The sequence below is a fragment of the Elaeis guineensis genome, chromosome 2 (assembly GCF_000442705.2).
Source record: "Elaeis guineensis isolate ETL-2024a chromosome 2, EG11, whole genome shotgun sequence".
NCBI classification, from domain to species: domain Eukaryota; kingdom Viridiplantae; phylum Streptophyta; class Magnoliopsida; order Arecales; family Arecaceae; genus Elaeis; species Elaeis guineensis.
The window spans coordinates 105592636-105605571 of NC_025994.2; the positions used below are offsets into that span (position 1 = coordinate 105592636).

The 12936-nt window shown below is 53.5% G+C and overlaps 1 protein-coding gene across 1 annotated transcript; it reads right to left on the reverse strand.

The window, feature by feature from the left end:
• Nucleotides 1-887: 887 nt before the first annotated feature.
• LOC105049244 (probable high-affinity nitrate transporter 2.4) lies at nucleotides 888-3275 on the reverse strand. Its single transcript, XM_010928825.4, is given in 4 exon segments — nucleotides 888-1413; nucleotides 2117-3047; nucleotides 3050-3089; nucleotides 3091-3275. Coding segments are annotated over 4 exon segments (1431 nt in total). The 5' UTR covers nucleotides 3253-3275; the 3' UTR covers nucleotides 888-1115.
• Between the last annotated feature and the right edge of the window lie 9661 nt (nucleotides 3276-12936).

The following is a 12936-nucleotide window of genomic DNA, read 5'->3' on the forward strand; positions in this document are numbered from 1 at the left end:
ATTAATTTTATAATTATTTAAAAAATAATGTATTGTTATTATCTATTTAATATTTACTTTATTATTAAACACTTTTATAAGTTTTTTAATAAAATATTATTGAATAAAATATTATTATTTATAAATAATGATAAAGCTCCATCTATCCGGTGGTAGAATATTGGACTGCAGCCAACCCCAGGCACCATATGGCCTCGCATGCCTCAAAATTAATTGATAGGCTCTAATTTTGGAAAATAAAAAATAAAAACCTCATAAATGATCCCATAAAATATCTTTTCTTTTCTATTCTCCATTTATCATTAAATTAAATACCAGAGATGTTAAATAATATAGGCGCTAATCTCATGAATGACCTATGAAATATCTTTTTTTTTTTTTGGGATTAAATATCATGAATGAGATATTAAATAATTATATAGGTACCAAAACAACACATGGCAAATGGAGTCTCATGTATAGAATAAAAATAAAATCTCATGATCTCATAAAATATCCCTTTTTTTCCTACCAAAATATCCTCAATTCATCATTGAGCTAAATGTCATTAATGAGGTATTAAATAAGTATACAAGGGGTGAAATAATATACATGATGAATAAAAAGCTCTGCCAATAAAGAACCTCTATTTTAATATACATACATAAATAAATATGGGAAACTCTAAGTAAAAAAAAAGTGATGAAAGGTCGTTATATCAAGAGGGAAATGGTAGATTCGTGGATTTTTTCATAGCCTATCATCCTCACTAATCAAAATGTGTAGAACAGATTTTAGATACCAAACAACCAGATCATACTCTGCAAATGTTATATTACCAAAGTGACTCGAAATTTTATGAGATTCAGTCGGATGATATTTTCCATTCATCGATGAGTACCCAACCATTCAACATGCGATATGATATAAAATTATTTAAGGAATCATGATGCATCATATCTAGTTTAGTGTGTAAAGCAAGTGCTCCTCCCTAGCGGCCATTATAAAACATAGTTGACTTGCACGAGACAACATGAAACTGAGAATGCAACGGAAGTACCCTATAGATTTCAACCACACAACAATTTTTGACCTATACATTAATTCAACCATCAAACATTTTTTTTAAAAAAAAATTAATCCCTCGAAGGATCATCAAGCAGCAATAACAACGACAAATTGGACCCAGAATAAAGATGATGGTGATCTCTCTCTGGATCGTCGTCCACGGTCGTGGACGGGCCACAAAACATTCCTCCCCACCGCGGGAAGTATATTAAGGTGACCGGAAGGGTACAGGCAAGGATCATGATGCCCATGAGAGAGATGCCACTTTCCATGGAGTACCTGGATCCGGAGAAGAACAGTAATTGGATTATGACCGCACCCAGAGGTCCACCACTCGCTGTCATTCCTGAAATCACACCTAGATACCTGTTTAGAAAGAGACGAACGTTTTCCTTCAAGTCATCGAATATAAGGACCGGGCAGTGCGCGCGCGCGCGTCTCTCTCTCTCTCTCTCTCTCTCTCTCTATATATATATATATATGACAAGAATATGTTTTAGCTGTTCAAAAAAAATTAAAGATCATTTTTAATAAAGAACAGTTCATTTTTGTTGGCATAAGTTTTATTTTCTTCAATTTTATTTTTATAGATGGATGAGAAAAAAAGAGAGAAGATTTTTCGGCTGTTTTATTTGTTGACACCATTATTTTAATTTTTTTAATTTTTCCAGTCCTACTAATTGAGGGAGCACATGAGGCAGTAAACAAAATAAAAAAAAAATCAGAGAAATAAAAATACAAATGATCATGATTTCTTGTCCAAATTGTGTCATTATAGTGCAAGTTTGCATCTGTAAATTAAATAATAAAATGAGACTTGAAACTCGGACTTATACTTGATGCAGAGTAACAAATGAATCAAATATTTTTATGATATTTTTATCTATGGTGCAAGAGAAAAGATATCATTACTTTCACATTATGGATAAAAAATTAAGTTTTATTAAAATTAAAAAAAAAAATGAATTGAAATTCCGAATGCTAAAACCGTTGGGACCATGAATTAAAGCAGACAATACCTGTCGTGAGCCCTTGTTGAGTGAAAACGGAGGGTAACAGAATCACATACCTCTTCGAAACGAAAGGAACAACCCCGAAAGCCAGACCCGCCGCGGCCTGAACGAAGACTGCTAAGAGAAACATGACGGCCATGGAAGCCTCCAGAGTGCCAACCCTCCCAAGAAGGACACCGAGCAGCCCTCCGAGAGTCTGCACGGCCCACAGGCTCCACAGTCTCCCCCTCATCCCGAACCTCCTCCCCATGGCGTCCGACACCATCCCACCGCCCGGCCTAGACACCGCGTTCGCCGCCCCGAAGCAGCACGCCACCACCCCCGCCGCCTCCATCCCCAGCCCGAACCGCTCGTAGAAGTACCCCGCCAGGATGTTCTCCATCGTCAGCTCCACCCCGTAGCTGTACGCGTACGTCATTCCCAGTATCCACCCTCTGTAGTTCCCGAGCCCACCGCCGAGCACCCTCCAGACGTCCGAATTCCTATCCTTTTTATCGAGCCTCGACATGATCTTGCCTTCCACCGGGAAGTCCTGGCCGAAGGCCAGAACGGCCAGCGCGGCGGCGACCTGGAGCGCGGCCGGGAGGAGTAAGGTGACACGGCAGGTGGTGGATGGGGCGGCCCCGAGGCGGAGGAGGAGGGAGTAGGCGAGGGGCATGAGGAGCTGGGCGGCGGCGCTCCCCATGTTGGCCCAACCGGCGCAGAGGGCGTTGGCGAGGCCTACGACGCAGGGGGAGAACATGGAGCTCATCCAGCACTGGTTGGCGACGAAGTTGGAGAGAGAGAGGCCGGAGAGGAAGCGGAGGAGGATGAAGCCCGCGGGGGAGGAGACTGCGGCGGCAGCGACGATGGCGGGGGTGGCGGTGAGGAGGGAGGCGGCGACGAGAGCGCGGCGGGGGCCGACGAGGTCGCAGGCGGGGCCCATGGCAAGGCGGGCGATGATGGCGCCGGACACAGAGGCGACACCGGCGGCGGAGACGTCGGAGGGGAGAGGCTGAGGGTAGCGCGGAGGACGGGGAGGAGGGGCGGGGGCAGCGAAGGTAGAGAAGAAGCAGGAGAAGAGGGAGAGCCAGGCAAGGTGGAAAGCCCGCATGTGGGGGCCGGCGAAGGAGAAAACCCGTAGCTCGGTGGCCTTGCTCTCCTCGTCCACCGGGAGGGCGAAGCCAGACCCCGCTTCTACTTCTTCTTTCATGGTAGGGGGGTGTTTGATTTGGTTACACCGCGACAGTATTATTTAGTTTTGGGAGATTGGAACGTTAAAAAAACTAGCCACGTAATGCTGGTCGCTGAGGCAGTGGCTGTCGTGGCTTCTGGACGGCGAGCCGCGTGCCTGGGCTTTCCTGGAAAGCGGCGGACGGATGGGGCATTGGGTGTGAGACTGGGTTGCCCCACTCGATCGGTCGGCTGTAACTTGATCGTGCGACTCGCAAACTGGGGTTGCATTTTGGATATCCTGCAACGAAAAATGATTCGTTGGATCTGCTTTAAATTGAACCAGGGAATTTATTAGTTAAAAGGCATTAAATACATCATATTGTTAAGGAGAACAAAATCATTAAATACATGGTGTTGAAATATACCGACCGACTCCATCCGATCGACCGACTCCTCCCGACTGACCGCGGGCGACACCGACAGCGACTACCGATTGCACCCCGATCGGAACGGGTCGGCCTAGCGGCCCCACGTCGCCTCCGATCGCCTGAGGGCCGACCCCCGTCACCGACTTTCCATCGGATGGGACGCCGACAACTCACTATCGGTTTGGATGGCTGTCGTCCCACCTCTAAGGCCTTCCTAGACCGGATGAAGCGTGGGCTGCAGTCCCATCAAGTAAACGCCGCACGAACGTCAAGGGGCATTACCCTGCCAGGAAACCTGGGGCGCTGTCCTGCTAAGGACGAGAATTAATTCCTAGGACCTGTCAACTTTGTCAACGGCATGACAACTTCGAGATTTGACAACTCTCCAGTTGTCTACGTCACCGACGGTGAGGCCATACCACCTCCAACTATAAATCGGGGAAGGCAACAGTGCTAAGGGGGCTCCTCCGAAAAAATGCTCGGCTTGCTCTCTCTCTCTCTCTCCCCGTAGAGCTCCTTGTCTCCTTTTTCACTGTTGCCTAGTCTCCTCTCTGACTTGACCGTCGGAGGGTCCCGCAGGAGCTGCCTCCGGTCAGCATGGACTTTCTTTTGCAGGCGCCGTTCCCGGCGACCAGGCGACGAGGGGATTGGACCGCAACAGATTGGCGCGCCAGGTAGGAAGGGACGGTATCCCCACAAAATTCGAGATGATAAAGACAAGAGCTCAACGATCGAGGGTCACTGGATCGCGAGGCGCTCTTCCTGCCGGGAGGAGGCCTCCCCTCCACCCTTATGGCTAGGGGGAGCCCAGCTCTCCGCGTCCCGCAGTGACCGCGGAAGTACAGATCGCGGCAATAGTTCGGCAGATGACCGTGCTAACAGACGCGATAAAAAGCCTTCAGCAACAACCGATCCGGCTGCCGCCTTCACCAGGCGAGCAGCCGACGGCGCATCCGATACCCTCCAGGAGCAGCCGCCGACGCCGCACCGATCGTCGTCGCCTTCTCCGGAGCCCCTGTCGCCCCGCTCCCACCGGAAGGAGGAGGAGCGCCCACGGCGGGACGCCCGTCGGTCTCGACGGCCCTCCCCTTCCCGGCTGAAACGGGCGAGGAAGGAGGAGCGACCGCGAGCGCCGTCCGCATCGCCCTCGACTCTTCCGGAGACTCCACCCCTGGGGTCTCCCAGTACCGACGGATCGACGACTACGAACGCAGGTTCGACGAGATCGATCGTGGCTTGCCCAGTTGCAGGTGGACGGCAGAAGTCCTCGAACGACGTTGACTTCCAGACCGTCCAACCTCTCTCCCGACTTGTCCTTGACGAATCGATCCCCAGTCGGTTCAAGATGCCGCACGTGGAGCCTTACGACAGCTCCACCGACCCCATCGACCATCTGGAGAGCTACAAAGCTCTCATGACGATCCAAGGGGCAACCGACGCTCTCCTTTGCATCGGCTTCCCCGCCACGCTACGCAAAGCTGCCAGGCCTGGTACTCCGATCTTCGATCGGGAAGTATCCACTCCTTCGAGCAGCTTGAGCACTCCTTCATGGCCCACTTCAGCACCAGCCGAAAGCCGCTCCGAACATCGGACAGCCTTTTCTCTCTTAAACAAGAAAAAATGAGACGCTCCGACACTTCGTGGCGCGATTCAACGTGGCCACGCTCGAGGTTGGGACCTCAATGAGGACATGGCCGTCTCGACCATGAAGCGCGGGCTGAGGGCATCCCGGTTCACCTACTCCCTGGACAAAATCTCCCCCGAACGTACGCTGAGTTGCTGGAGCCGCGTACAAGTACATGCACACGGACGAGGGAGCTTCCGACCGACGCCTGGCTGAGCCCAAGGGCCCGAAGGAGAAGTGGAGGAAGGGTCGGGACCCTGCTGTGCCTGGCAAGCCCCCGACCGACGGTCGGGTATCACCCCAACGACGGGACCAGAGGTCGCCCCGACGTCGGAGCCCGAGGCCGACATGTCTAGGTATGATTTCTACACTCCCCTCTCTGCTCCTCGTGCGCAGATTTTGATGGAGATCGAAGGGGAAGAGTACCTGCGACGGCCTCCGCCTTTGAAGGCAAAGGGCCTCGACCGACGGAAATACTGCCAATTCCACCGGAGCCACGGCCACAATACCGAGCAATGCATCCAGCTTAAGGATGAGATCAAAGCCCTCATCCGTCGGAGGTATCTCGATAAATTTCGGAGGAACCCGCCGGCTCGACCAGTTGCCGACCGACGACCCCAGCCGACTGAAGAGGCGACCGATAACCGACCAACAGCCGGGGTCATCAATATGATTTCCAAATGGTTGGGCCCGGGGACGTCTGCTGGGGGGGAGCCAATGAAGAAGCCATGCTCGGACGATGTAATTGCTTTTACGGAAGAAGATGCTCGGGGCATCCAAATCCCCCATGATGATGTTGTTATTGTCTCAGTAACAATAGCCAATTATGATGTAAAAAGAATTTTTGTAGATAATGAGAGTTCAACGAACGTTCTGTTTTACTCAACCTTCTCACGGATGCGACTGTCGGCTGACCGACTCAAAGAGTCTCTACACCCCTGATAGGTTTCGCTGGAGACGCTGTCGCGGTGGAAGGAGAGGTCACCCTGCCCGTGACGGCTGGAACTGAACCACGACAAAGCACGATCCTCCTGACTTTCGCGATCGTCCAGGTGCCCTCGGCCTACAGCGTCATACTCGAAAGACCCGGACTGAACGCCCTCAAGGCAATAGTTTTGACGTATCATCTCCTGGTTCGGTTTCCGACCAAAAACGGCATCGGGGAGATGCGCGGAGATCAACACCTCACCTGTTGATGCTTTCAGATCTTCGCTCAAAGCGACGAATCGAAGGGCCCCCTGACGGTCGATAAGCTGGACCAACGGGAGGAAGAAGAGCAGGGCGAGCCGGTCGATCAGCTCGTTCCCATCGCGATAGCGGAAAACCTCGACCAAAAAGTGTGGGTCGGGTCTCAGTTACCCGACCCCGAGCGACGGCACTTGGCAGAGCTACTGAGGGCAAATACTGACGTATTCGCTTGGTCGGCGACGGATATGCCGGGAATTCTCCCAGAGACGATGACCCACCGACTCAACATCGACCCAGCAATGAGGCTGGTAAGGCAGAAGAAAAGATCTTTCGCTCCAGAAAGACAGAAGGCCATCGACGAGGAGGTGGATAAGCTACTCGAGGCAGGCTTCATCAGGGAGACCACTTATCCCGATTGGCTCGCCAACATCGTAATGGTGAAAAAAGTCAGCGGAAAGTGGAGGATCTGCATCGACTACACCGACTTGAATCGGGCCTGTCCGAAGGATAGCTTCCCACTCCCGAAGATCGACCAGCTAGTAGATGCGACGTCCGACTATCGACTGCTCAACTTCATGGATGCCTTCACAGGGTACAACCAAATCCGGATGATGCTCGAAGATGAGGAACACACCGCCTTCATGACCGCCAAGGGCTTCTACTGCTATAGAGTAATGCCGTTCGGACTGAAAAATGCTGGCGCCACCTACCAACGACTGGTCAACAAGGTCTTTAAAGATCAGATCGGGCGCAACATGGAAGTGTATGTCGATGACATGCTGGTAAAGAGTATGCAAATTTCGGATCATGTCCGGGATCTCGAAGAAACCTTCCGCACTCTACGACGGCACCGGATGAAGCTGAACCCAGCCAAGTGCGCCTTCGGAGTGACCTCGGGGAAGTTCCTAGGATTCCTCATCTCGCAATGGGGAATCGAGGCTAACCCCGAGAAGATCAGGGCCATTGTCGATATGCGACATCCAGACACCAAGAAGGAGGTGCAGCAACTCAACGGAAGAATCATCACGCTCAGCCGATTCATTTCTCGGTCAGCTGAGAGATGCCTCCCGTTCTTCAAAACCTTGCGACAAGCCAAGCAGTTCTCTTGGCCGAACGAGTGCCGACAAACCTTCGAGGAACTGAAGAAGTACCTGGCCTCTCTGCCACTCCTCGTAAGACTGAAGGTCGGGGAGGTCCTGTACCTTTACTTGGCTACGTCTCCAGAGGCGGTTAGTTCGGTGCTCGTCCGAGAGAACGAGAACCGGGTTCACCAACCGATATATTATGTCAGCAAGGTGCTCCACGAAGCTGAGACTCGGTACTCGAAAGTAGAGAAAATAATTTTCGCTCTAGTCATTTCGGCACAGCGACTCCGTCCGTACTTTCAGGCACACGCCATCGTGGTCCTCACCGACCAGCCCTGAGAGCCATCTTGCACCGCCCTGACACATCAGGACGGCTGGCGAAATGGGCTGTGAGACTGAGCGAATTTGACATCCAATATCGGCCACGATCTGCCCTCAAAGCTCAGGTTCTGGCCGACTTCATCGCCGAATGCCCGACGTCAGACCTACTGTCGGGGCAGGGCAGCCCCGTGGAGGTCGGGACCTCCGACTGTGACCCCGATTCGGCCTGGGTGTTGCACATCGACGGAGCTTCCAACGCTCAAGGAAGTGGGGCCGGTTTCCTGCTCACCAACTCAGAGGGGGTGGTTACTGAGCACGCCCTCCGATTCAATTTCAAGGCCTCCAACAATCAGGCCGAGTATGAGGCGCTCGTCGCGGGCTTGAAATTAGCACTAGAGCTCGGGGTTGACCGACTCAAAGTCTTCTCCGACTCTCAACTGATCGTTGGGCAGATCAAAGGAGAGTTCGAAACACGGGATCCGATCATGGCCAAATACCACCAAAAAGTGAAAGATCTCGTGGCGCCCTTCGAGTACTTCGAGATCTCCCACATCCTCAGGGCGAAAAATCCTCGGGCCGACGCGCTCTCCAGGCTCGCGACATCCGACTACGGTGCCTTGGGCCGGACCTTCATGGAAAGTCTTGAGCGGCCGAGCATCGACGAGGTCGAGGAAGTACTGCAATTAGCGACGGAGCCGAGCTGGATGGACCCGATCGCTCAGTACCTGACCGACGGATCTACCCTCGAAGACCCTGCGGAGGCCAAACGACTCCGGTGGGCGGCTTCCCAGTACGTAATGATCAACGGCCGACTGTATAAAAGGTCATTCTCCTTTCCCTTGCTAAAGTGCCTGGGGCCGACCGACGCGGACTATGCCCTCAGAGAAGTACATGAAGGGATCTGTGGCGATCACTTGGGGGGCAAGTCCTTGGCTTACAAAGTCCTGCGACAGGGCTACTACTGGCCCACTATGAAGAAGGACGCTGCTGAATTGATTCGGAGGTGCGAACCATGTCAGAAGTATACCAACATACAACACCGACCCGCCAGCCAGCTTGCTCCGGTCATCGCCCCGTGGCCCTTCGCCCAGTGGGGAATCGACATACTCGGATATTTTTCTCTGGCATCCGGTCAACAGAAATTCATCGTCGTCGCGATTGACTACTTTACTAAATGGGTGGAAGCTGAACCCTTAGCACAAATCACTGAGCGAAAGATGGAAGACTTCATACAGAAGTCTATCATTTTTCGGTTCGAACTACCAAACACCATCATTACCGACAATGGGCGACAGTTTGACAACCAGGACTTCAGAGACTTCTGCGCAAGATTTCAAATCATGCACCGACTAACCTCGGTCGAGCATCCACAGTCCAACGGTGAGGTCAAGGTGACCAACCGGACCATACTGCACGAGCTCAAAACCCGACTAAATGAAGCCAAGGGCCTCTGGATCGAAGAGCTGAACTCCGTCCTATGGGCGTACCGGACGACACCCCGTGTCCCGACCGGAGAATCACCATTCGGCTTGGCCTATGGAACGGAAGCCATAATCCCACTAGAGATTGGGTTGCCATCAACCAGGGTCGAGCAGTATCGTGAGCCGGACAACTCTGAGTGTCGGAGAGCCGACTTGGACCTCTTACCCGAGCTCCGACGCGAAGCACAACTTCGTATGGCTTCTTACCGACAAAAGGTAGCTCGATATTACAACGCCAAGGTAAAGCCGAAGCTCTTCCGACCTGGAGACCTGGTCTTGAGAAAGGCGGAGGTCTCAAAACCCTTGGATCAGAAAAAATTATCCCCGAACTGGGAGGGACCCTACAAGGTAGCCGACACCAACGGACCGAGAGCTTACCGACTGGAAACCCTAGAAGGAAAACCCATTCCCCGGACCTGGAACGCCGACAATCTGAGGTTGTACTATCAGTGAACTCTGTACCTCCCCCATTTGGAATGTGAACTCAGTTTAAACTTCGGAGTCTGGAATTTCGACCCTTCGACTGTGGTTCGACGCTCACCAAGGAATGCGAGCCTCCGACATCCCAATACGGACTTAACGTTCTACTGCGGGTCGTCGGACTGACCACCAACGATGCGTCAAATGCTTAAAGGACCGACGCACCTGCAAAAATGGGAGTTACACTCCTTCTACATCTAAAACATTCGGCTAGAACGTTCGAGCAGAACGATCGGCCGACTCGCCGACCCCGCTCCGGTCGGGAAAGGCAAAAGCGCCAATGCAACCAACGCCGCGTTGCGACTTACCGACCGGATCGAGGCCGGTCGAAGGGTATTCGACTTACCACCGTTTATCACACGGTGCTACACAAGTGCCCGACCTAAGTCTGGGTAAGGAGAACTCGACTTGCCATCGCTTTCCCGACCAGACATGTCGACTATGTACGATAATGTACCAGACGCAGTCCGATCGATCGCATCGGACGACATTAGGGTCATCGGGGTACACCCGAAAGTCGGTCGACTTTCTTCCCCACGAACAACCTTCGACTCCGCCGGCACGGCCGACTCAGCGGACTCGTGCCTGGAAGTCGGTCGACCCCCGACTCATGCCAGGATGACGTACGTTCGACTCTGGCATTCGGACGTTCAGTCCAGGTCTTAAGACGAGCGATCAGTGGTCGGGGTTCGTCTTGCTTACCCTATACCGCACCACCGACTATCTCGACTAACGACTCGGGATGACGTTGGGTGTCCTAATGCGGCACGCCAAGACTGCGGCTCTCCGACCTTATGATCCCACGATTACAAGTACATCCCGACAGGCAAGAAAAGGAAATCGAAAAGGAAAACAGAAATTTCTTAAGTTCATTTGACTACAAAATCGGGTCGAAGCCCGGTTACAAGTGCGCAAAGAAAAACAAAAACAACACAGGAAGATAAGGCCGCGATCATCCTTCGGAGTCAATATCTTCAACTGATGGAAGCTCAGGGATGACCGGTGTATCCACCATGATCGGCACTGGGTCGACGGTCGTGGCAGGATCGTCGGTCGGTGCTGGAACGACGGTCGGTGCTGGATCATGGGTCGGAGACTGGTCAGGAGTCAGGGCCGTCTTTCCTTCGGCAATCCATTCTGGGATGGCCTCTCCCACCACAACGACGCCCCCCGACGACGGGTCGGCCATCTCTTCTGTGGCTTGGTCCTCGACCCCCGATGGAATGATACCACTGAGGTCCAGCTTCGGGTACAGAGCTTGGACTGCATCCCGACCATCTTCGTACCCCACCCGGTACGACGCAAAGTCGGACTCCAGCAGCTCCTCTCGATACCTGTCGGAGCCACGGAAGTCATCCACCGCCCGACTCACTGACTCCTTCGCCGACCTCGCTTCCGCTTCCACCCGATCGAGAGAGTCCTTCGCCGACTCCACCTCTGCCTTCGCTATGTCGGCATCGGCCTGGGCAATCGACAAGTCCTCCTCAGCCTTGGCGAGATTCTCCAGGCTGACCTGGAGCTGCTCGCGTTCGGCCTCGAGCTCGGCAGCGACGCCGTCCCATTCGCACCGCAGACGATGCGCAGTCCGACCCTTGCGCTTGGCCTCCTTTCGGGCCGACTTGAGCTCGGACCCGAGACGAGAGACCTCGTCCACCAGCTTCGCCTCCCAGTCGGTCGACTGCTTCAGGTGTTCGACCAGCATCGCCCTGTCAGCTTCGACGGTCGCCGCCCTATCCTTCCAGACCGCCCGGACGTTCCCAAACCTCCGGTACCCGACCTCAAGTTTGGACATGGTATAGATTAGCTGCAAACGTGGGCGCTACGTTAGGAAAGCGAAGTAATGAAAACACTAAGAAGGAAGGAGATGAAGTGAAACTTACCCCGACCATGGTCGGGTAGAACGAAGATAGCATCTCGGTCACTTGCCGAGATTTCAGCACCTCCACGTCGGCTGGGAGAAGGATCCCCTGGCACAGTCTCCTGGCCAAGTTGTGGTCGGCCAGCGCCGACGCTCCTTCGGGGACCTGAGCGCCAGGTGGCGCGGAGCGACTCCCCGACCTTGTGTCGTCAGCGGGGTCCATCGGGGCTTTCTCCCGATTGGCCGCCCCAGCCAGTGGATCGGGTAAGGAGGGGATGCTCGAGCTTGACGCAGCACCCCCCGTTGCCGCTGCAGACGCCGACGGATAACGTTCAGGTTCCCGAACGGCATCCGACGCTACTCCCGTCGATGAAGCCGCCGACGTTCCTTCAGCCGCTACCTCCGCCGGCCGCTCCTTCGATTGCACCGTCGAAGCCGAGAGTGCAATCACCGGCTCCGATTGATCGGTCGCCGATGCTGCGATGGTCGGCGCCGCTGTGGAGGATTTCTTCGGCGGCCGTGAAGGTCCGGCCCCCGACGCCGGCCTCTTCCTCGCCGCATATTGTCTAATTTCAGCATCAGTCGGCCTCATCCTCGGCGGCGTCCCTGCGATGCCAACAAAAGAATCAGTATATGCACGAGAACGAATGCCAAATAAAAAGACAACCGATGGATCGGGCGATACCTAAACGGGAGACCAGGCTCATGCCAGCATCATAGAGGGCTTGTTCGGTAACAAGCTCCCTCTGCTTCGGGACCGACATGTCTTTGTCGGTGGAAGTCCTCCCGGTCGTCCACCTCCACTCGGCTGTTCTCGTTTGCCTCGATTCTAGGCACGCCCCAGTGAGAAGGGAAGCCCCAAGGAGAAGAAGAGGAAGCAAAGAAAAACTGGTTCTTCTACCCGTGAATGGAGGATGGAAGGCCAGTGATGAAGGAAAGACCCTTCCGGGGGTTGAAGAGCCACCACCCTCGGGCCTTAAGGTGGGGTCGGAGGACAAAAAATACCCGAAAAAGAGAAATCCGAGGGTTGGTCAGTAGGAGCTGACACAAGAGGGCGAAGCTGATTATCAGCCGAACCGAGTTCGACGCCAGTTGCGCCGGACAGAGTTCGTAATAATCTAGCAGGTTCCGGACGAACTCCGAAATCAGAAGTCGAAGACCAGCCCGGAGGTCCTCGACGTACAGTGCCACTTGGCCCGCGGGCGGGTTGTTAACCCGACCGCCGGCCCCTGGGGCGGAAAGTTGGAACTGCTCCA